The 22,550-nt window shown below is 36.0% G+C and overlaps 1 protein-coding gene across 9 annotated transcripts in view; it reads right to left on the bottom strand.

Moving 5' to 3' along the window:
* Positions 1 to 2,490: 2,490 nt before the first annotated feature.
* Trpc1 (transient receptor potential cation channel subfamily C member 1) overlaps positions 2,491 to 22,550 on the bottom strand; it is a 91,593-nt gene continuing 71,533 nt past the window's right edge. For all 9 annotated transcript variants that reach the window (XM_078043447.1, XM_078043448.1, XM_078043449.1 and 6 more), the window contains 4 exons: positions 8,488 to 8,663; positions 6,656 to 6,857; positions 6,151 to 6,345; positions 2,491 to 4,372 (listed from right to left, as the gene is read on the bottom strand). In XM_078043447.1, the coding sequence (XP_077899573.1) occupies positions 4,145 to 4,372; positions 6,151 to 6,345; positions 6,656 to 6,857; positions 8,488 to 8,663 (801 nt within the window). In that variant the 3' untranslated portion in view covers positions 2,491 to 4,144. The remainder of the gene's footprint in view (positions 4,373 to 6,150; positions 6,346 to 6,655; positions 6,858 to 8,487; positions 8,664 to 22,550) is intronic.

The following is a 22,550-nucleotide window of genomic DNA, read 5'->3' as shown; positions in this document are numbered from 1 at the left end:
GGATGGATTAAATAAAAAATTTTAATGGAAAAACGGGGAGAGAGAGATATCCAGATTCTTGGTAACCAGATGAAGAAAATGGAGCTTACCTGTAATTTATTTAATTGGCTGGGATGGTTCTTTTTTTAAACATACATTTACCTCCCCCACAAACCTGCTGTTTTACCTCTTGCATTACTGTAATTTAATTGGCATTAGAAATATCTCTCTCTTAAAGATGGTTATTTTTAAAACATGTAACTTAGCACATAAAATATTTCCTAATTTTTGTGTGGTATATCTGAAGTGTTTATTTCAAAATGCAGGTAGGAGGAGCAGGAGGGGAACAGACAATATCAAGCTATCAAATGAAAGAGAAATACTTTACGGGAAATTCTTCTAAGTATATCTTCCAGAAATAGTATGTTTATGAAAGGGGCAGTAATGCCTGAAAGCTAACAAATTAACTCACAAAGGAAAAATTCAGAGCAGCCATTATTCCTGACGATATTAATATTTCCTTAGTGTGATTCTGAATAATTAGACCCAGTTGGTTTACTCCCCAGGGCCTAGCACCTCAGCCTATTTGGTAGTTCATAAATATATTTTTTTGAGAAAAATAATTTAAAACAGTCTAAGGAATCAAAAAAAGCTTCCTTTATCACTAAGATATTTTATTTATTAGTAATGAGATAAAGGACATTTCCAGTTTTATCATTTTTCTAGAAAGATCAACAATGATAGGTAGTTGGTTATGTGTGTCCCTCAACCAATTAATAATAACCTCTAGTTGCTTCTAGGAATAATGTTAATATGAATGAAATGAAATCTGAAAACATTACCATCTGATCAAACATAGTGGTCTTCATTGGGGGTAGCATAGGAGGTAGAATCTCAATCTGTTCTTTCAGTTATTAACATATAATAAGATTGCTGAGAGAAACTATAAAATCTATAAAACATTGCTGAGAGAAACTAAGGAAGGCCTAAATAAAGAGAGATGTATCATGTTCATGAACTAGAGAACAACATTGTTAAAATGTCAATTCTTCCCAAAGTGAGTAGATTCAATACAATCCAGTCAGAATACTGACAGGAATATACATACACATATATATGTATATATATGTAGCGATTGAGAAATTCCTTTTTTGTTCTTAAAAATCAGAGACCCTAGATACAAAAATAATTTTTAAAATGTACTGCATGTGACCATTTATTATTGTAGTTTGTCCCTTGGTGTTGCTAGTGATGGGTACTGACTTATATATTCAGTTTTCTTTTGGAGTAGTGATGAATTATAAGATTCCACAGTATTTTCTTATCTCTTGAATATGTTATAGCGCTATATTTTATATTTTCTCATCAGATTTATTGCATGCAATCTTCTTTCCACCAGACCTTGGTAGCCAAGGTTTTATCTTTTCTAGTATGTACTGTTGCAGAATTACACAGTATATAACCTTTGTAACTGTTTTCCTTCACTTACTTTTAAAATTCATGCATGTTATTACTTGTCAGTAGTTTGTCCCTGTGGTGGCACTATAATGTATTAACCTACCTAGGCCTAATTATGTTTCCCAGAATTCACTTCCTTATATGCTTCTAGTTAGGGTGGGCCACAAGAGACATCTTAGTGTGACATCTGCACAGCAGAGGTAAAGCAGTATCTATTCTGTTTTTTATGTGGACACTTCTGTAACTCAGACATGTGGTACCCTCCCTGCTAGCTTACCTCACTGATGTGGGCAGCAGCCAGGCTTACCAATGTTCCATTTTTCCTTGGATCCTACTTCATCTCTACTTCCTGAACCAATTGTTTTAGCAACACACTTCCAAAGGCAGGGAGCAAAGGGCAACAGTTCTCTCATGGGATACCACTTCATAAGGCTAGAGACAAGAGCACTGCCATGGCGTGTCAATCCACTTTCATGGGTTCCAGCTTGTCATCACTCCCTCATTTATATCTGTCTATCCTTCCTATCTGCCAACCCCATGAACTTCCAGCTCCTGCATTAGATGCAAAACACAGCCTCACCAAGACTGCTTATCAACTCCAAATAAACAGACCACTACACAAACATGCCTGCAAGTATCCTAGAAGTTCTGCTTCTCTGACTGAGGAAATTCCTTTTCACTGTTGAGTAAATTTCCATTGTGTGTACATACAATTTTTTTAAATTCATTCATAATTGATGAACATCTAGTTGTTTTCCATTTGGGTCATGAATAAAGCTTCTATGAACATTCACATACAGGTCCTTCTGTGGACATATGGTATTCATCAATATAAGAGGAAACAGCTAACAGAATCAAATGTGATTACCACTAGAGACGGGAAGGGGTACAAGGAACATCTAAGGTTGATATTTTTGCATTTGAGTACTTTGTTACAATGACTTTTAAAAACCAACATCACTGAATTGTATATTCTAAAAAGATAAATCTTATGGTATGGGAATTATATATCAATTTTAAAAAGCATATAATAGAATAGACAGACTCTGTCAATTTGTGATTTAATGTCAAGTTTTATTCACCTTTTTTCTTATAATATACTCATTCAAAATATACCTCATAAGTAACTCATGCATGCAGTAGGCACTCTATAAATATTTTAATTTAATAATTAGATGTTTTTTAGAATGACTAAAAATCCTGATGTAAAATCCCAATTGGGAAGTGCATAATCCCATCGTAGACAAAATATAACTTTACAATAAACATTTTTATAAGAATTTGCCCCAAAGAGGGAACACTTAAAATTTGGAAAAAAATAAAAATTAAAAAGTAAAGGAAACATAACACTGACATATTTAGACAATGATCCCTGGATCGGTGGTGCTTATAGACCAAGAGCTACCTGCACCCTGTGGCCTTAAGACCATCTGACATTCATTTAAGCAGAGAATTATATACCTTATACCTTCTTAACTGGAAATGCTGCAAGAATATATAAGCTATAGCCTATGAAAAAATTCTACCTACATCCCTCATGTGAACACAGAAAATATAATATACATTTTATGATGTATATTATAAAATTAAATATACATTTTATTCTTAAATTAAAAAAACACAAGGCTTTTCATCTTAAGCAGCAAGAATGATCCACAAATAAGCATGAAGTCACTTTAATAGAAGCTGTGTTAAATTCTGTGGAAAATACTTTGGGAGATAAGCTCAAGAATCTTAATTCAAATATAAAACAAATCCTTTAATTAAAGGGTCATCCACTGTTTTACAAAACCAAAAAGGCTATGACTACACATGATAAAGATGTATCTTTATTTTATGATTATTCACTCTGGCTTGGAAAAAATTATAGCACTATCATGGTAAAGAAAAATTAAAAGCACCCAAATGACCAGGGAAGTAACTATGCAAACTTATAAATACCCTATGGCTAAAAAATAAAAATGTCTATTTTTCAAAAATGACATAATTCTATAAAAATCTGAATAGACTACACAATACATGGAAATATATATGTATATAATACTATTAAGTGAAAAAAATAAAATAAAAAATATAAAATGATTATAACCATGTAAAAGTAAATATATTACAATAACAAAAACTGAAGTGAATTTAAATTGACAGACATAAATAGATTTAAATATTCATTATGGTTTTTCTTCGTTGCTTAAGATTATAATAAAATAAAAAAAATAGACTATTATTTTAGATAAAATTCTATTGCTAAACAATAAATACCGGACTATATTTGTGAACTAAAACAGAGGTTTTAAAAACCATAATGTTTATATTTCAAGTGTATCTAATGGTAGGAGATAAATAAGCTCACATTTGCTGACCTTTACTTTTTACAAAACCTTCTGAGCAATGTGTATATTTATACTCCTCTTACTCATAAAAAGAATGACATTTTAAAGCACTGTCCAATTAAGAAAACCAAATAGCATGCTAATTAAAATCTATCTACTCAATGTGTTTTGCTCCTGCAAAAAGCCACTGACAGGTTTTAAAAAACTAATTCTATATACATATATTACATAACACATATTTATGCTATAAATATTTTAAAGGATGGCTTTTACATAATTATTTCAATATATATCTTATTAATTTAATTGCAAGTTATGTAAATACAGTCTTTCAAATTCGTTATTGAAAATTATTCTCTACAAGATTTAGAAAATGGTTAATTTCTTGGATAAAACATAGCATATTTAGAAGTCCGAAAGCCAAGCAAATCTCTTATTTCATTTCGGAATTTTGACAGATCTTGGCGCAGTTCATTTAGATTTTCCACAGTTGCCTGATCTGTACTTTGCATCTTCTGTCTCATGGAAGTCAAGTAACGATGTACTAAGCAGCACATCACTTTTTGATAGTTTTCATCTCTCTTTTGTTTCAAATTTCTCCATTCCTTCAAAACATAAAATAATACGATAACCAATGATATGCAGGAAAAAAATATATAACTATTTACAGTGATGGGGATGGAACACAGAGCTTTGTACATGTTAGGCAAGCACTCTACAACTGAAGTGTACCCCCAGTTCCAGAAACAATGTTTAAATGAGATAAATTTTTTTAAAAAGGTACACAGAGCTTTTAATGCTTAAAAGATGACAGTTTTGCCATAAAGTGGTACAAAATAATGTTCAACACTTGTTTAAAACAAATATAGACTGCATATCTGTTTTATTTACTCATCACTATGCAAACTTGGTTTAAAAAATGGCATTAGGAATATTAAATTTAGAGCAGAATTTAGTGAACTATGAGCCAAAGTCCAAAATGTGGCCTCATTCCTGTTTTTATAGTATGTGACCTAAGAATGGTTTGTACAAATGAACATTTGCAATTAATTTTATGATAGGCAGCTCTCTAATCTTGAACTTTAAGTAGAATTTTATCCCTACCAAAAGGAATCACATTCTTTTTTATTAGTACTCATGTATTACAAAGATTATTACTCAATTATTGTCATATTTTGGATTTCACCAATAAAGATTGATGGGAATTTTTCTCTCTCTTGTCATATTACTACTTACATAATATCTTTAATTTTGTTTTGGCTTGCAAAATGTGAAATATTTACTCTTTAGCTTTTTACTGTAAAATTCAGCAACATCCTAGTTTATAAGAAACATGTACTATATTATTGATGTATTGAATAACTTTCAAGAAGAATCAAATAGCACCATAGAAGTTTGAGCAATTGTCAATCTCAGATGTTTCTTTTTTTAAAATATTTATTTTTTAGGTGTAGATGGACAGAACAAAATGTCTTTATTTTTATGTGGTGCTGAGGATCAAACCCGGGTCCCGCCTGTGCTAGGTGAGCGCTCTGCTGCTGAGCCACAATCCCAGCCCTGTTTCTTTTTTTAAAAAAAAATATTTTTTTAGTTTTTGACAGACCATTATTTTATTTATATGCAGTGCTGAGAATTGAACCCAGTGCCTCATATATGCCAGGCAAGTGCACTACCACTGAGCCACAGTGTCAGCCCTATCAGATGTTTCTTAAAGAATGAATATGCAAGTCAATACATGAGCTGCCTCTATTAGTCATTTTTAGAATAAGTATTATAAATTATTTTCCATATTTTCAAACTGTAAGATGAGATTTCACATGCTGGGAAAATCTGAAAACTAAAGAAATCTTGTTTCTATCTCTCACTCTCAAATATTTACTAAATCCTTCCTTCATGTTAGATACTATGTTGTGCATTAGGGATACAACAGTGGATAAAACAAACTAGTCATAGGCCCTCAGAAACTCACATATTTAGGTTTTAATGCATGGATGGTGGAAGGAGACCCTCATTGTTATATGAAATACATATATGAAGATGTGAGGAAAAAAAAAAGAATAGCGCTACCTTAGATTAGGTAGAGAGAAGTGATGCGAGGGGAAGGGAAGGGTTGGGGAGATAGGAAGGATAGTAGAATGAAACAGACATTATTATTACTGTGTTTATATATGTGACTGCATGACCAATGTGATTCTGCAACCTGTATACTCAGAAAAATGAGATATTGTATCCCATGTGATTCAAATGTATGATATGTCAAGGTCATTATACTGTCATGAGTAACTAATTAAAACAAATTTAAAAAATACTCAAAAAAAAGAAACATCCAATATTAGGGATTGCTACAACTTCTTTGCTGCAAATCAAACTTCTAATTTCTTACCTTTAAACTGTTTTGCCGTTTGACCTTGCCTTTTGATGTATGAGAGCAAATCCACTTACTGAGGCTACTAATCAGATAACAAATAGTCTTTGGAGAAGGAATGATGTTAAAAGGTGGTGGTAATGTACACTTGTCATCAAAGTAGCTAAGCCACAACTTTGCTCGAGCAAATTTCCATTCTTTGTCTTCATGATTCTATAGGAAGAAAATGAAAAGCAATATAGAGTGAGTGTGTGCATGCACGCGCACGCACACACACACACACACACACAGGCAGGCAGGAGAGGGTGAGGGAACACATTATTTAAAACTGTCTAAATGTTTCCACATCATGTAGACAAAAAATTGGTCTAAGGTTTGCAACTGTTATAAATTACATTTTAAATTTCTATATTTAATTTTTTAATGATACTATTTCTTAATTCTTATAATTTTTGTTTACTTTATTGCACACATTTAGTATGATCTGAAGAGAATATAAAGTTTTAAAAGAAAGAACACTTACTGCTATCAACTGAAAGCTTTTATGAAGCATTGCTACCAGCAGTTTCGTAAGCACAATCACAACTACGACATTGTATGTACCAACAATAACGGCTCCAACAAAGGACTGCAACTCTTCTCCATAGCTAAATCTTGTGACAAAGATTGCCACATGTGCTAAGGAAAAAATATACCAGAACAAAGCAAAGCAAGTGCCAATGAACCTGTAAAGACAATTACATTTCTGTTTAAAAGGAAATTAAACAAATTGGCAAAAATGAATAACAAAAGTATACAAAACATACATTAATAATCCTTGCATAACACTTTATAGGACTAAATGAGGTTGATTTCCATAGTAGAGGTATGTCTTATTTTTTAAATTTATTTTTAGTTGTAGATAATAGCTTTATTTTATTTTATTTATTTTTATGTGGTTCTGAGGATCGAACCCAGTACCTCACAAGAGTGAGGCAAGCACTCCGCCACTGAGCTACACCCCCAGTCCCAGGTATGTCTTACTTTAAACAAGGACATGGACTTAAAGGAAGATAAATGATTCTTCCTTGTTTAATCATTTGCAGCCTGTCTAGTCTCCATACAGCAGCCTATTTGATACTTAGTCAGATTTTGCTAGCATTCTGCTAAAACCTTCAACTGTTGTTCACTCTCAATACTCGAATCCTAACAAGGGCCAACAAGGTCCCTCTCACCTGGTCCCTATTACTTTGAGATCTCATTACCAGCAACTCTCCCACGGAGGCACCACATTCCATCCACACTGACCATGCCAGCCCTGCTTCAATTGCTAGGCATTTCCTTTGTTCTTCCCTCTGTCTGCGAATGCTCTTCTGCCAGACTACTCCATGCCATCTTTACCAACTTTATTTCTGTACTTGATTATCATCTCTTCTGGGGTACTTCGTAGCCCCTATCAAATCTCTCTTACGTGCGTATATACGTATATACTAGCATATAGTATGTACTCAATGAACACATATTCATTAATCATGTTCTTTAAATAAGAGGACACCCAATGTAACAAATTGTTGTTATGTAACAGGAATACACAAATGTGGAATACTATACCTTTTCTTTATTATTTTATTTAAGAAATAAGGTAAGAACTGGGCATGGTAGTTGCACGCCTGTACTCCCAACGGCTTGAGAGGCTGAGGCAGAAGGATGGAGAGTTCAAAGCCAGCCTCAGCAACTTAGCAAGGCCCTAGGCAACTTGGTGAGACCCTATCTCTAAAATATAAAAAAAGGGCTGGGAATGTGGCTCAGTTGTTAAGCAACCCTCAGTTCAATCCCAGTACCAGAAAATAAAAAATAAAAAAAAAATGAGGGGAGCAAGGTATTCTGTCTACCTCAATGGATGGTTGTTTCACTCCTTATGATTCATTAGAGTTGAAGAAAACCTTGTTCATAAGTTCCAATGATTCACAATTCTAACGACCTCTTAAGAAGTGTTGAAAAAGGGAGAGAGTATATATGGTTGTAACAATGATTGGGAGTTGCAATTGACATTGAATCCTTGGAGAATAGAGATGCTGACCACCTTGCACATATGGCTGACAAAGAACTGCCCCCAAATGCTAAGAATGTACAAAATGCCAAGAGCTGCTGTGTTAGGTAGGGTGCAGTACAGAAGATAGGTGTAGCAACTTGGATCTACTAATTAGATTCTCTATGTAAAATGACTACAAATGATTCATGAAAAACGAGAATGTGTTAAAATTTATAAAAAGGAATTTCGTAAAGAAAAATTTAAGCCTTATTTTTATAGCCTCTAATTCACATTGAACACAACAGAGAGAAATATATTTACTAAAAATTCCAAAATACACTCACGAATGGAAGGTATCATTGCTTTGCTGTTCACAGAAGATGCCCACACAGTCTTTCTGCTCTTTTGGAGTATAGCCTTTATCATAGAGCTGTGTCAGTCCAATTGTGAAAGAAAACAAAACAAGAAGGAACATTCCGAGAAATTTTCCAAAATCTTGTAACATCTGTCCCATTGAAATCTGTGGAATGTATTACATAGATGTTTATTAAAATTACCAGAGAAACTAGATATTAAATATTGAATTACCCAGCAATAGTAACAAGAAGACAAACACATGATCCTCAAGCCATCTCTTTTATTTCATCTGGTTGAGATATTCCAGCAATTTGAAAACATCAAAAATCCAGCTGTCTAACAAAAAGTCATTCTAATCATGACAACACCGCAAGTGTTGGATGATACAGTCTGTGAATCTGGAACAGGTCTGCAGAAGGCGCTGTTTCTATGGAGGTAGGGGTACAGGCAAGGAAAGTTTTTAAAGGCCTAATTTGAAGGGATACAAGGAATGTGCCCTAATGAAATCCAAAAGGAAATAAGCACTTCTATTTATATGGCTTCTTAAAGTTTGCAAATATAAAATCATTAGGACACAAAGTATTTCATCTGATTTTTGCAACCAATTCTAATCCAATTCCTAAAGAATCTTCCTCCCTCAGGTCTGCAGTGATCTCTTTTTGCTGAAGGGATCAACTTACTTTACTTTGGTTCCGTTTTAAGAAAGCATGTGTGTAAGCCAAATGGGAGTGTCCACCATTTATAATGAATATTAAATAAATATCTTTTGTAATTAACACACATATAGGGCATCTGGAAGGTTTTTTTCCTTTTAATTGTAGTTGTAGATGAACAGCATACCTTTATTATATTTGTTTAATTTTTAAGTGGTACTAAGGATGGAACCTAGTGCCTCACACATGCTAGGCAGGCCCTCTGCCACTGAGCTACAGCCCCAGCCCCATCTGGAAGTTTTAATCAAGCCTAATTTCATTCTCCTTCAACATCTGGGAATAAGGTACTTTCAATAAATCTTAGTGTCTAAATTGAAATTACAAATTTCGGAAAGCAATTTTAGTTTTTTCTTTTTTTGGTACTGGGGATTGAACCCAGGGGCACTCAACTACTAAGCTACTCCCCAGCCCTATTTTGTATTTTATTTAGAGACAGGGTTTCACTGAGTTGCTTGGTGCCTCATTGTTGCTGAGGCTGGCTTTGAATTTGTGGTCCTCCCGCCTCAGCCTCCAGAGCTGATGGGATTACAGGCATGCGCCACTGCGCCCAGCTGATGGTAATTTTTTGACCCAGCAATTCTACCCCTAGGAAAGTAGCCAATAGGAAGTAAAAAAGATGCATGTACACACAATGACTTTCAATGCAGTATTGTTAGAGGTAGCAATAACAATTAGAACATTCCAAATATTGTTTTTAAGAGAAGGAAGAACAACGTGCTGGCATAAAAAGTTACCTATAAAACACTAAATCAAAAAAAATAGTTTATTAACATTTTGTAGATACATAAACAAGAGTCCCACTACTATCTTTTTAAAGGACATATAAGGCTATAATATGCACAGGAAATTTCTGGAAGTTTACCCAACACATTGTTAACAATGTTCATGAAAGGTAGGGTATAGAAAAAAGGCAGACTCTCACTTTATATTCCTTTGAGTTTTCTTTACTATATGCTTTTGTTACTTTTAAGACAAAAACACTAGTGTTTAAGTATAACCTTTCCATAAAATTTAAGTAAATGTATTTAATAAACCAAATCTAGCTTCAAATAAAATTTCTAATCAACCCAAGCCTGTCAACATAGCACATGCCCCCTTGCCAATGATACAAAATGGCTGCCACAGACAAGTGGCCAAGCTCTTCCAGTCTACTAAAATGAGCAAACTAAGCAGAATTTTTAGGCTCACCACAAGCAAGTAATCCAGATTTCGCAACAGTGACTATGCCATGTGTTGCTTTTCAAAGCATGCTTCCTTCACTTGGCTCCCTTGCAAAATTCTGACAGAAGTAGGGATTGTTTAGAATTGGAATATCAGCTCAAAAGTTTTGAGACAGAAGAAATATATTTTCCTTTTAAATGTACTAATTAATGACAGCTTTATTGATTGGGTCACCTTGAAAAAGAAAAACATTCATCCAGATTGTGAGTGCTCAGAATAAATCCATACCATACTGATAAAGACCTTAGTAACTTTTTAAAAAATACATATACATTGAAAATATTTTTTAAAAAAATATCTTTATTTTTATGTGGTGCTAAGAATCAAACTCAGTGCCTCATGCTTGCCAATCAAGTGCGCTACCACTTGAGCCACATCCCAGCCCCGAGACTTTAGTAACTTATGCCAGTAAGAATACAGTAATACAGTAAAAATACAGTAACTGCTTTTGATAACTATAGAAAAGAGTACCCTTGAAGAAACTTTAGACACTGTAAGCTTATAGGTAAATAGGGTTTTCCAAGAGCAATCATATATGATGATATAATTTTAATTTTTAAAACAGGAAAAAGAAGTTTCAATTTAACATAACAAAGTTTTAAAGAATAAGTGTAATCAATTTCATTATAAAGGTGAAAAATACTGAATGAGAATTCCATAGATTTCATGACTTTTAAAAAGCATATTAGTTCTTGCATACCAAAGAAGTACAGTGGATATCACCTAGGTGAATACTGGCTTGAAGACACTAAACAACCATGTGAGCGACAAACATAAAAAACAGGAAATGTATTTTAGACTGAGAAAGATTACATGGGTTATACATTTATAAATGTGATAATCATGCTTTTACAATATTTCCTTATTTAAAAACTACTTGACAGTTTTGAGGAATATAAAATTTTTAAAACAAAAAGGAAAGATAATTACAACTTCAATACTAAAATAAAAGGAGTTAAATACTAGTATATATAGGAGACTGAGGAAGGAGGATCACTTGAGTTCAGGAGTTCAAGGGCAGCCTGAGACCCCATCTCAAAACAAATAAAAACAAAAAGAATATTATGAAAATTAGAGCAAACTACTGAGTTAATGTAACTTTAGATAGCATCAAATGCTACTCAAGTGATGAAACCCTGTATTTTTATATTGATTGTGCACCATAAGACAAACACCACATGTGAAAAAAGAAATACTAAAGTATTATAAGGATCACATCTTTTGATCTTTTAACACTATTTCTGGAGACTTATCCTTAGGAAATAATTTAATGGAGGCAAAAAACTTCATATATACAGCATTATGTAGAACTACAAAAATGAGCTAAATTCCTTGAATTATAAAGGTTGATATCATTAGGGTTCACATCAAAAAATATATCATTAGTTCATTAAATTATAAAAGTAGCTGACAAAGGGAAGCAATAATAATGACAACTTCTAGTCATTCTCCTTCCAGTTTTTCCAGAATAAAGCCATAATTATCTGTCTAAAATTTCTATCTACTCAACCTACCCATGTTCAAAATTCTTTGTGTAAGTAATAATATTTAAAGTTCCTGACACAGAGATCCTCAGAATCCAGCCCAGTCTGTCTTTTTCAGCTTCAGCTCCATAACTCCACAGGTCTACGCATGATGGACATTCTGTACATGTACACCACACCTGATGCCTCCACACTTCTGCACAGTACTCTCCTCTTCTTTGCCAGGGAAGCTTCCTATCCCTTCAAGACTAATATTGAAGGCCACATCCTCTCCAGAGCCTTTCTGATTCCCTCCAGATCCTTTCTCAGTCATGCTCCCAAAGGAACTCTGTTATTTCTAAAACAGTGTTTTTTACTTTATACTAACATTTGTGTGTGTGTCTTCTTCACCAGTGTTTAGGGGCAAACACCAAATAAGTTCCAGAGCCTGGCATATTAATTAAAATGTTGAACACATAACTATCTTTCATATGCCTTTTATTTAATTCTTTATAGTTTTTCAAGAGCTATCACATATTTCTCAAGGTGAGAAACACAGAATTATCTCTACTGTTCCAAATGACAAAACTAAAGCTCAGAGAGATTGACTCAATTGCTCAGGGAAATACAACTAACAGATGGCAGAATGGATTCTTGCTTCTAACTCCTTGCAAGCACTTTTCTAAAACATTACTTTGTGGATTTATCTTAGCTCTCCCATTACAAGTTTGGGGTTAGGTACAATTGGGAAGGATTTAGTTCTCACATAATAGTTCCTGCACACCAAGAATTGTTGAATTAATATGTGAATGAATACCCAACAAAGATGTAATTATTAGTTAATTTGGTTAATTAGCACCAAGTTCTTCTAACACTGTGTACTTGCCTTAGTTCCTGATCTAGAAATAGGATACAAGGGGTCGCCAAAGGTTGCATCAGACTCACCTATTTAATCAGTATCTCTAAGGGCAAGGCCTGAGAATCCAGGTTCAACATATTTCCCAGGTGGTTCTGCAACCTGCCAGTTTAAGAGCCTCTGGACTACATGAGCTCCATCTCTGACATTTTATGCTTTTTAAAAGAATATTCACCTCCAAGTATAACCTCAAAAGCAAACACCTGAAATAGCTCTTAATTCATTAGAAATAGCAATTTACATTATATAAACTATTAAATTAAATCTGATAAATATCCAGTAAGTCCAAATAACTCACTAGAAATAAATATGCATACATAATATTAACCTTCCAAAATTCTTGGATTATTTCTCAAGCCTTCCATAGTCATCTACTATAAAGGGAATAGAAGAATGGATCAGTCATTTACGGAAGGCCAACAATGTGTCAGTACTCTGCTGTACATAACTATTACACCAACCCATTTAATCCTCACAATAAAACACATATAGGAACTGAGGCTCACAGAGATTAGGCAACAGTGGATGATGGAGCAAGACTGTGAATCAAACCGTCAGAATCCAAGGGGTATTCACCTACTTTACTATTAGTAACCCCAATAATTAGACCAAACAGAAAAGCAAAACTTTAGGTGAAAGCACTTTCAGCTGTAAATGTTGAAGCCCAAGGAAGCACGCACAAACCTTTAAGGGCCTCTCTCCTTCAGTCTCATTTGCGAATCACTACCACCTTAGAACTGCTCCTTGCCTGAATTCACTACATTGGGGACTCTCCTCAGAGCATGCTAATCAACAAATGAGGGCATTTAGTTGAACTGTCTGTGAATGCATGATATGGGAGAAATTTCTATTTTGGGGAAAGAAATGGCCCTCTTTATCCCTGAAGAAATTGGAAAGGAAGTTTGATAAGGAAAGGGATTAATACTTGAGAAAGTTTATAAATAACCTCCCGCCCTCTTAGTTTTTCTAGATGTGAGGCCTACAGGAGTGAGATCAAGGCAGCCTGGAAAAGAAGCTGGAGGGGAAGACATGTTGCTTTTGTAAGGGTTGGTTGTCACAGCACTGAGGACAAGGAGATGATATTTTAGTGGGAAGGGGAGAAAAGGAAGAGGAAGGGGAAGAAGACCAGCTGACCTTATGACTGTCAATTAACAACGCAATCTTATCAAGTTGGATGATAAAGGATCAAAGTAGCAGGTTTCTCTTTGGATAGATCATGAACTCGAGAGTTCCTTGAACAGCAGGAGTAAAACTCATAAGGGATTGCTTTCTCTGAAAGTCTTGCTTCTCTCTCTTATCCTTCTGGACCACATTCCACCCTACCTCCTGCCAAATTCTGTTAGAACCTTCTCACTACTTGGCACCTGCAGCTGTCTTCAAAATAATTATATATAAAATGATTGCAGCAGAGAGCTTTATGAATCTAAATACACTCATTTCAGGATTTTTATCTTTCTGGGACTACATGTAATATTAAAATACATCCACTTTCAGTGAATTTATTTGCAAAGAAAATTTTAGCTTGCTATAGGATTAAATTTCTATTTTAAAGACTACTACAGCAGCTGCTAAACTCACTGTAGCTACTATTTCTTGAGCATTTGGTGTAGGCCAAGTACTGTTTGCACAGATGGTGTTCCCCTCCATCTATTTAAAATAATGAAAAGAGAAAGAAAGGGAGAATGAAAAATAAGAACGGAACCAATGGCACCATAATGTTGAGGGGGGTACCAGGGATTAAACCACTGAGCCACATTCCCAGCCCTTTTTGTATTTTATTTAGAGACAGGTTCTCACTAAGTTGTTTAGGGCTGCGCTAAGTTGCTGAGACTGGCTCTGAACTTGTGATCCTCCTGCCTCAGCCTCCTGAGCTGCTAGAATTACAGGCCTGTGCCCTGTGCCTGGCTAATTTAACGTTTTGATTATGAGCATGCTCATGAGTCAAAAGAAATCTTTGTGCAAGCAAGAAGACTTTGGCTGGCCCAATGTGGTGGCACATGCCTGTAATTCCAGCAACTGGGGAGGCTGAGGCAGGAGGACCACAAACACAAGATAAAAAATAAAACGGGGTTGGGGATGTAGATCAATGGTACAGCACCCCAGATTTAATCCAGATACTGAAAACAGAACTGTCAAAAGAATGTGCTAACTTATTATATTTGTCTTCCTAAATAAGATAAAGTAATTTAATGAATGTTGTTAGACTCTCTCCTGCTTAGGTCTTCAGAGGGAAAAAAAAAAAGTCAATGAAAGATAAAATATGCCATCATTCTCTGGGGGGGAGGGGTAATAGTTTTTAAAACTTTTTTTTTTTTTTTTTACTTTTTAACTGGTAGACAAGATTGAGAATGAAGCCCTTAAACCTCCAAACCATGGCACGGTCTCATCTAGGATGGGCCAGTCACTATATTCCTATATTCTTATCAAACACTCAGTAAATCTTTGTTAAGTGACTTAGTAGGCTATAGTTGATATTACAGCTGCCTAAGCAAGTCATACCTGTATTCCAAATCCTCTTCCTCCTCCAGATGGGAAGGAATCAGGGACCCTGAAGCACGTAGAGTCGTGAACCAAGTGGTACCACTTGGGTTCAAAACCATAGCACTGAGAGGAAGCATATAGGATCTGAGGGAGTCCTACCTTATGATCAGATGGGAAGGCAGCATGCTCTGTGGTCAGGCCTTCTCTTTTCTGTTTAATCACTCAACTATCTATGTTAAAATCGATTCATTTGAGGGCTTGGGATGTGGCTCAAGGGGTAGCGTGCTCACCTGGCATGCAAGCGGCCCAGGTTCCATCCTCAACACCACATACAAAACAAAGATGTTGTGTCCACCGAGATTCATTTGAAACATGTAGATAAACTAGGAAAGACTTTTGAAAAAAAATACAATAATGCATGCTCACAGATGGTTGCAGATGTTACTATACAATAAAATTTAAGGACCATTATTCTGTAGTACTGAAAACACTGTGAGGCAATTTAGCAAGTGGTTAAGAACATTGGCTTCAGGGCTAGGGATCCAGCTCTGTTTAGCATGTGTAAAGCCTTGGGTTCAATTTCCTGGGTTAAAAACAAAAAAATCATTGGTTCTGAAGTCAAATCAGCTGGGCTGGAATTCCAGTTCTGTTCCTTATCAGCTAGCTCTGTGTGACCTTCTACAAGTATTTAATGTCTCTATGCCTCAGTTTCTTCCTTTGTAAAATGAAAAAAAAGAGTCTGCCTGAGAATTGTTGTGAGAATGAAATGAAGTAATAAATGTAAATAAGGATCTTAGATCTGTTTCTGGCACACAAGGGCTCAATAAATATTTGCTGCTATTATTACTATTATCATAATTATTTACAGATTCTACCTTCATGGTTTTTTTCTTAAAAACGTAAATATTACTGAGTTATGTCCAAATGTGGTTCTTATATCTGCTAAAATGTAGTAGTAGTATCCTTCATAAAAACAGTAGAGTCAACTCCAGGTTGGCCTCTGGTCAGAGAGATCCAGTTCAAGTCTTTTGACTCTACCGCTTACTAATTGCGTAAACTATTTAATTCCTCTAGACCTTAGATTCTCCAAATGTGAAATGTAAATACAATAACAAGAATAACATGGATTGTGATGAGCCTTAATTAGGTGAAAAACACTTTGCACAGTGCCTGGCCCACAAAACATACTCAATAACTGTTCCCAATGTTATTATTTTGAATGAGCAGCTACAGCATCAGCTGGGACATTTCCCAGAGCTTTTTCTTATCTCACATCACTAGGCACTTGTTTCTACCTAACCCCATTTTACCACTTTTTCATTTCAATTAGCAAACGTTCCTTAAATTTGACATTCTATGACAAGGAAGTAAGTAAAGATTAGAAAATGAAGATATACTCCCCATACTCAAATAATTTTTAGTTTAGTAGGAACAACATAACTTTACAATTTAAGACAAGCTATATGTAGAATGTGCTCATTAAAAGTTCAAAGTATTCATAAATAAGAGTGAAATTATGGTATTTTCCAGTAAAAGATGGAACTGGAGATTATCATGCTAAATGAAATAAGCCAATCCCAAAAAACCAAAAGTCAAATGTTCTCTCTGATATGTGGATGTTAATTCACAATGGCGGTGTGTGTGTGTTGGGGGTGGTCGGGGAATAGAAATTCATTTGATTAGACAAAGAGAGATGAAGGGAAGAAAAGGGGGATAGAAATAGGAAAGACAGGGGCTGGGGATGTGGCTCAAGCGGTAGCGCGCTCGCCTGGCATGCGTGCGGCCCGGGTTCGATCCTCAGCACCACATACCAACAAAGATGTTGTGTCTGCCGAGAACTAAAAAATAAATATTAAAAATTCTCTCTCTCTCTCCTCTCTCACTCTCTCTAAAAAAAAAAAATAGGAAAGACAGTAGAATGAATCAGACATAATTTTCCTATGTATAAAAATACACGAACAGTGTAACTCCACATCATATACAACTGCAAGAATGAGATCCTAATTAGAGTAGATTATACTCCATGTATGTATAATATTTCAAATTATACTCTACTGTCATGTATATCTAAAAAAACAAATTTTGAAAAAAGAAGTTCAAAGCATTAATTCGTAGGATGGAGATATTCATTTTCATGAATATTAGTACTGGAATAGATTTCCTAATTGCTGGGACACTAAAGCTAGCTCATGTTCCCTCTTCCTGAAACACCCTACAGGCCCCACATTATCTGTACATGCTTCAAGGCTTAATTCCTGTGCCATCTCTTCTGACAAAGTCTTTTCTGATGCCTTGGACCAAAATAAATGCCCTTTGTCTGAGCTCTCCTTTATATCACATACTAGTTTAAATGCATACATTGGTTTGTTGTCACACTCAGTAGAGCATGAGATCCTTAAGATGAAGCTGTGGATCATTTGTTTTAGAGTTACTAACGGAGTACTTACCAGGCACTCAATAAATGTTTGTTAAATGAATAAATACAATATCAACAAGCAGAGCATGTGACAGAGATATTCCAAACAGGGTAAGAACATAAAATGACATGGAAGTGGAAAAGCACACTTGTGAGGTTAGTGACTCATCTTGGCCTAGGTGAAAAAAAAGACATTCTGGGAAGGGACAAAGAGATGAATACAGTGAGCGATGACTAGAAAGTTAGTGAGATCAGACTGCAGAGGGCCACCTTCCAAAGGTAGCTCTGAGCTATAATGTAAGTCACAAATTTGAAGAATACAATCATGAAATGTCTACTACTAGGGTAAAAGATTGAGTCCCTGCTGAACATAAGTTTATTTTATACATTCCACTCTAGGATAATCCGATGACACTGATTTGCCTGAGACAGTCCCAGTACACACTTGTTGTCCAAACTTAATAATTAATAGCATCCATTTAATTCCCATTTGAATGATGAACCTGCTCATTCAAACCAAAGGAGAGAACTACAGGTTATAAAAGCAGTTAAAATAAGTCTCTCAGCTTCTAAATCTGAGAGATGTAGAAGGAAAGCATGTTAGTAAATGAAGATCAATTGAACAAAAACTGCAATAATCACATAAAAATTTGTACTTTTGTATACACTAATAACCCAACTAACTGAAAAGGCTATTAGGAAAACAAGCCCACTTACAATAACATGAAAAAGAATAAAACAGGAATAAACTTAAACAGAAAAGTAAAGGATTTGTGCACTAAAACTATAAAACATTGATTTAAAAAATTAGATTCTGCAAATGGAATGGCATCCCATATTCCTGGATTGGAAAATATAATGTTGTTAAAATGTCTATTATAGTGAAATGGATGTACAGATTTGATATGATTCTTATCAAAATCCAACAGCATTTTTTTCAAATATAGAAAAAAAAACAATTCTAAAATTCAGATGACCCCAAATAGGTAATCCTGAGGGTAAAGAACTGAAATCCTGAGGGTAAAAAATTGAAAGCAAAACACTTCCTGATTTCAACATATGCAAAGTTACAGTAAGTAAAACAGTAGGGTACTGTAATAAAAACAGACTGTAGACCAATGAGACAGAATAAAGAGTCTAAAATAAATCCATATATCCACCAACGATGGTGCCAAGAATATACAATGGGGAAAGGGTAATCTCTTCAACAACCACTACTAGAAAAACTGAACATTGTGCACCCAGAAAAGAGTGACCCTCATGTCATACACAAAAATCAACTCAAAAGGGATTAAAAGACTTAAACATAAGACCTGAAACTATAACACTTCTAGGAAAAAACATCCATATTCATAATGCTGATCTTAGCAATGATTTCATGGCTATGACACCAGAAACATAGGCAACAAAAGCAAAAACACATAGGTGGCTCAAGATTTTGCAAAATAAACAATAGAATTAAAGGTAACCTTTGGAGAGGGAGAAAATATTTGCAAATTATAAATGTGATAAAGGGTTAATTTCCAAAATATATAAAGAATACATACAATTAAACAGAAAGGCAAAACAAAACAAAAATAACCCAATTAATACGAGCTAAGAACTTGGACAGATATTTCTCCAAAGAAGATATACAAATGGCCAACAGAAATATGAAATGATGCTTCACATCATTATCAATGAGATACTACCCACCTCACACCTTTAGGGATGACTATTATATAAATATTAATAATAAAAAAGATAACAAGTGGTGGTGAGGCCATGGAGAAACAGGAACCCCTGAATACTGCCAATAAGAAATCAAAATTGTTGTGGAGTTATGGAAAACAGTACGAAGGTTCCTCAAAAAATTGAAAATAAACTACCTTATGATACAGCAATCCTACGTTGGGGTATTTATCCAAAGAAACTAAAATCAGCATCTGTATGAGATATTAGCAGTCCTCTGTTCACTGTGGTACTACTCGCAATAGCCAAAGTGTGGAAACAACCTATATAAAACATGGATTAACTTATTCAAATTAAGAGGTATAAAATTTCATTTTTGTAAGATGAACAAGTTCTAGAAATTTGCTATAAAACATTATGCCTAAAGATAAAATTGTGTATCAGTTTCGCTCTTATGGATATATTAACAATATTATGTACTCCAATCTGTATATGGGATGCCTTTCCATCTGTTTGTGACTTTAATTTCTTCATGAATGTTTTGTAGTTTCTCAAATTTCTCCATTCCATCTGCCCGTCATTCTCTCCAAACCCTTTCACCCAACGCTTCCATTATGGGAGCCCGAGGAGTCTAACCATACTGATCCCCCGGCGCTGCCTCCTGGGCTTGGGTGTCTCCCAGTCAAAGTTTTGACACTCTAACATCACCTTTAACTTCACCCTCTATGCACCACCTGGCTCATTCTTCTGGTGTAATGGTTCTCTCATCACTATCTTATTCACCAACACCTCTACCCCATGTATACTGGTGACACTTGTCCCACAGTTGACTCTCTATACCCCAGCTGAAGTGCAGGCCTTTTTGTCTCTCCCAGTGTGGAATAAGCAGGCTGCTTTCCTTCCAATACTGGTGGGTCTCTCACTGGCTGTATCTGCAGCGGGAGCCGGAATTTCTGGTGGAGCTCTAGGACACTCCTTATGGACTGTACAGGACTTAAGTTCCAACCTTGAACAAGCGCTCACTTCTATGGCAGAATCTCTAGCATCCTTACAAAGGCAGGTCACATCCTTGGCTCAAGTTACTCTTCAAAATTGACGAGCTATAAACTTACAGCCGAAAAAGGTGGAACCTGTCTTTTCTTGAGGGAAGAATGCTGTTACTACATCAACGAATCAGGCCTTGTGGAAACTAATGTAGTCAAGCTCACCGACTTGGCTGCCTCTTTGAAAAACCCACCAAACCAAAACCCATTTGCCACCTTCTTTTTGGCCCACTTCCAATCATGGCTGTTGCCTCTTTTAGGGCCCATATGTCTTCTTTTCCTGATGTGTCTGTTCCTGCTCTGTCTGCTTCGCTTCCTACAGGGCCAATTACAGAAGATCTCTAACTAAACTTTCAACCAGCTTCTGCTTAGGTACTACCAGCCTCTGACCAATGAACCCCCAACATCTTCAAGAGAACAGCTCACTCACTGCTGAAGCTCACTACCAGGCACGATGGAATGCAACGGACATCGGACAGTGGGAGACAACGAGCCTGGAGAACCTCTTAATCTGCCATCCTGGATTCTTGAGCCTTTATGTCCTTTTAAGCCTCCTCATGGCCCTTGGCCTCTTCTCTGTCAGTCCCCTGGTATGGAACTTCTGCCAAAAACTGACATTTGCTTTAATTTTTATCTTCATCCTGTTTTTATTTGCTCTGATCTTCTTCAGGTGCTGGTGACGCCATGTTGCTGAGGGCCATTACCAAGTAGGAATGACGCATTGAAATTCCTTGCCAAGCGTACCCCATGCTGCTTAGAGGACATTCAATGGGACATTGCATGCATGCTTTCATAAGGTGACCTTGCTCAAGGACTAAGGCGGATCCGAGTTTAGAGCTGATCAGGTTTGAGGAAGTAACCGGCTCCTTGAGTTTAAGGCGTTGCCAGTTTAAGATAATGGGTTTTAGGGAAGTTAGAGATTGAAGATTATTGCTGGGATTAGGGTGTTCCTGCTGCTTGTTCCCATTGAGTTCTCGTGAGATTAAAATGGGATTTGGAGATAGCCTCGTGGAGTAGGTGAATTGTGCGGGAGACGGCAGAACGTGATTGCCCCTGGACCTGTGTGGAGGCGGTGTGAGAGCGGGAATAAAGAATTGCTGTTTGAACCTACAAAGGTGTGTGGTGGCTCGTGATTCTGGTGCCAAGCCGAGACATTGGCCTTGGCACCATGTCAAGGCAATGCTTTCAATATTTCCTAGAGTCTCTGTTACAGGACCAGTGGCTGATACCAACTATTTCCTCCATCCAGGACTGGTTCGGCGCCATCGATGACTTGTGGTTTCAGGGAACTTTCATAGACTTCACCCCTAGGGAAGTAGCTGTCTATAGCCACTGGGTTTTATTTCTGGTTGCCATGATATCCCCAGACCTGTCCCCCTGAACATTCCTCCACTTCCCCTTCTAGGCCCAACACTGCCCCTGCACAGCCGGAAGTAGCCAGATCTGACCAATGATGCCCCAATTCCTAAGAAAACAAAAAGGGAGGAATGTTGGGAAAACATATAACGGCAGCAGCACCCCAGAGAAAAACCCCAGCATGGCATCTAACGACCCTCTTTCTCCTCTTTGTTTCTTTCACTGGCGTGAAACGTTCCCGCCGGCGCCAATGTTCAAACCCTGCTGGTGGGAAGCCTTAGCCCCAATAAGAATTAACTTCTTGGGCTCCGGAACTGACATATGGAAGAGCTTGCCAATAAACGGGCGACCTGTTATCTACCTCAGCCCTGCATCCTCTCCTTAGACCTATATAAACACACAGCCTTTGGTAATAAAGCGGAAATCTCTTTGGTGATCTGTGTTGTGTGGTGCGCGTCTTCCAGTCTTACAGGTAAACACTAGAGTGTCTTACTGCAATAAAACTTCTTTTAAAAAAAGAATAGTTCTTGGGCCGGGGATGTGGCTCAAGTGGTAGCGCGCTCACCTGGCATGCGCGGGGTGCTGGTTTTGATCCTCAGTACCACATAAAAATAAAATAAAAGATGTTGTATCCACCAAAAACTAAAAAATAAACATTAAAAAAAGATTTGTTCTTTAGTAAAAGGCCAAAACATATGACTCTTACCAATATCTATTTTTCCTTTTTTCTGACTAATCCAAATCTTGAATTTTTGAAGGCAATAAGCTCA

This window comes from Ictidomys tridecemlineatus, chromosome 3 (assembly GCF_052094955.1).
Source record: "Ictidomys tridecemlineatus isolate mIctTri1 chromosome 3, mIctTri1.hap1, whole genome shotgun sequence".
NCBI classification, from domain to species: domain Eukaryota; kingdom Metazoa; phylum Chordata; class Mammalia; order Rodentia; family Sciuridae; genus Ictidomys; species Ictidomys tridecemlineatus.
Note: the sequence above shows the minus strand (reverse complement) of the source record. Positions and strands in the feature narration are given on the sequence as shown.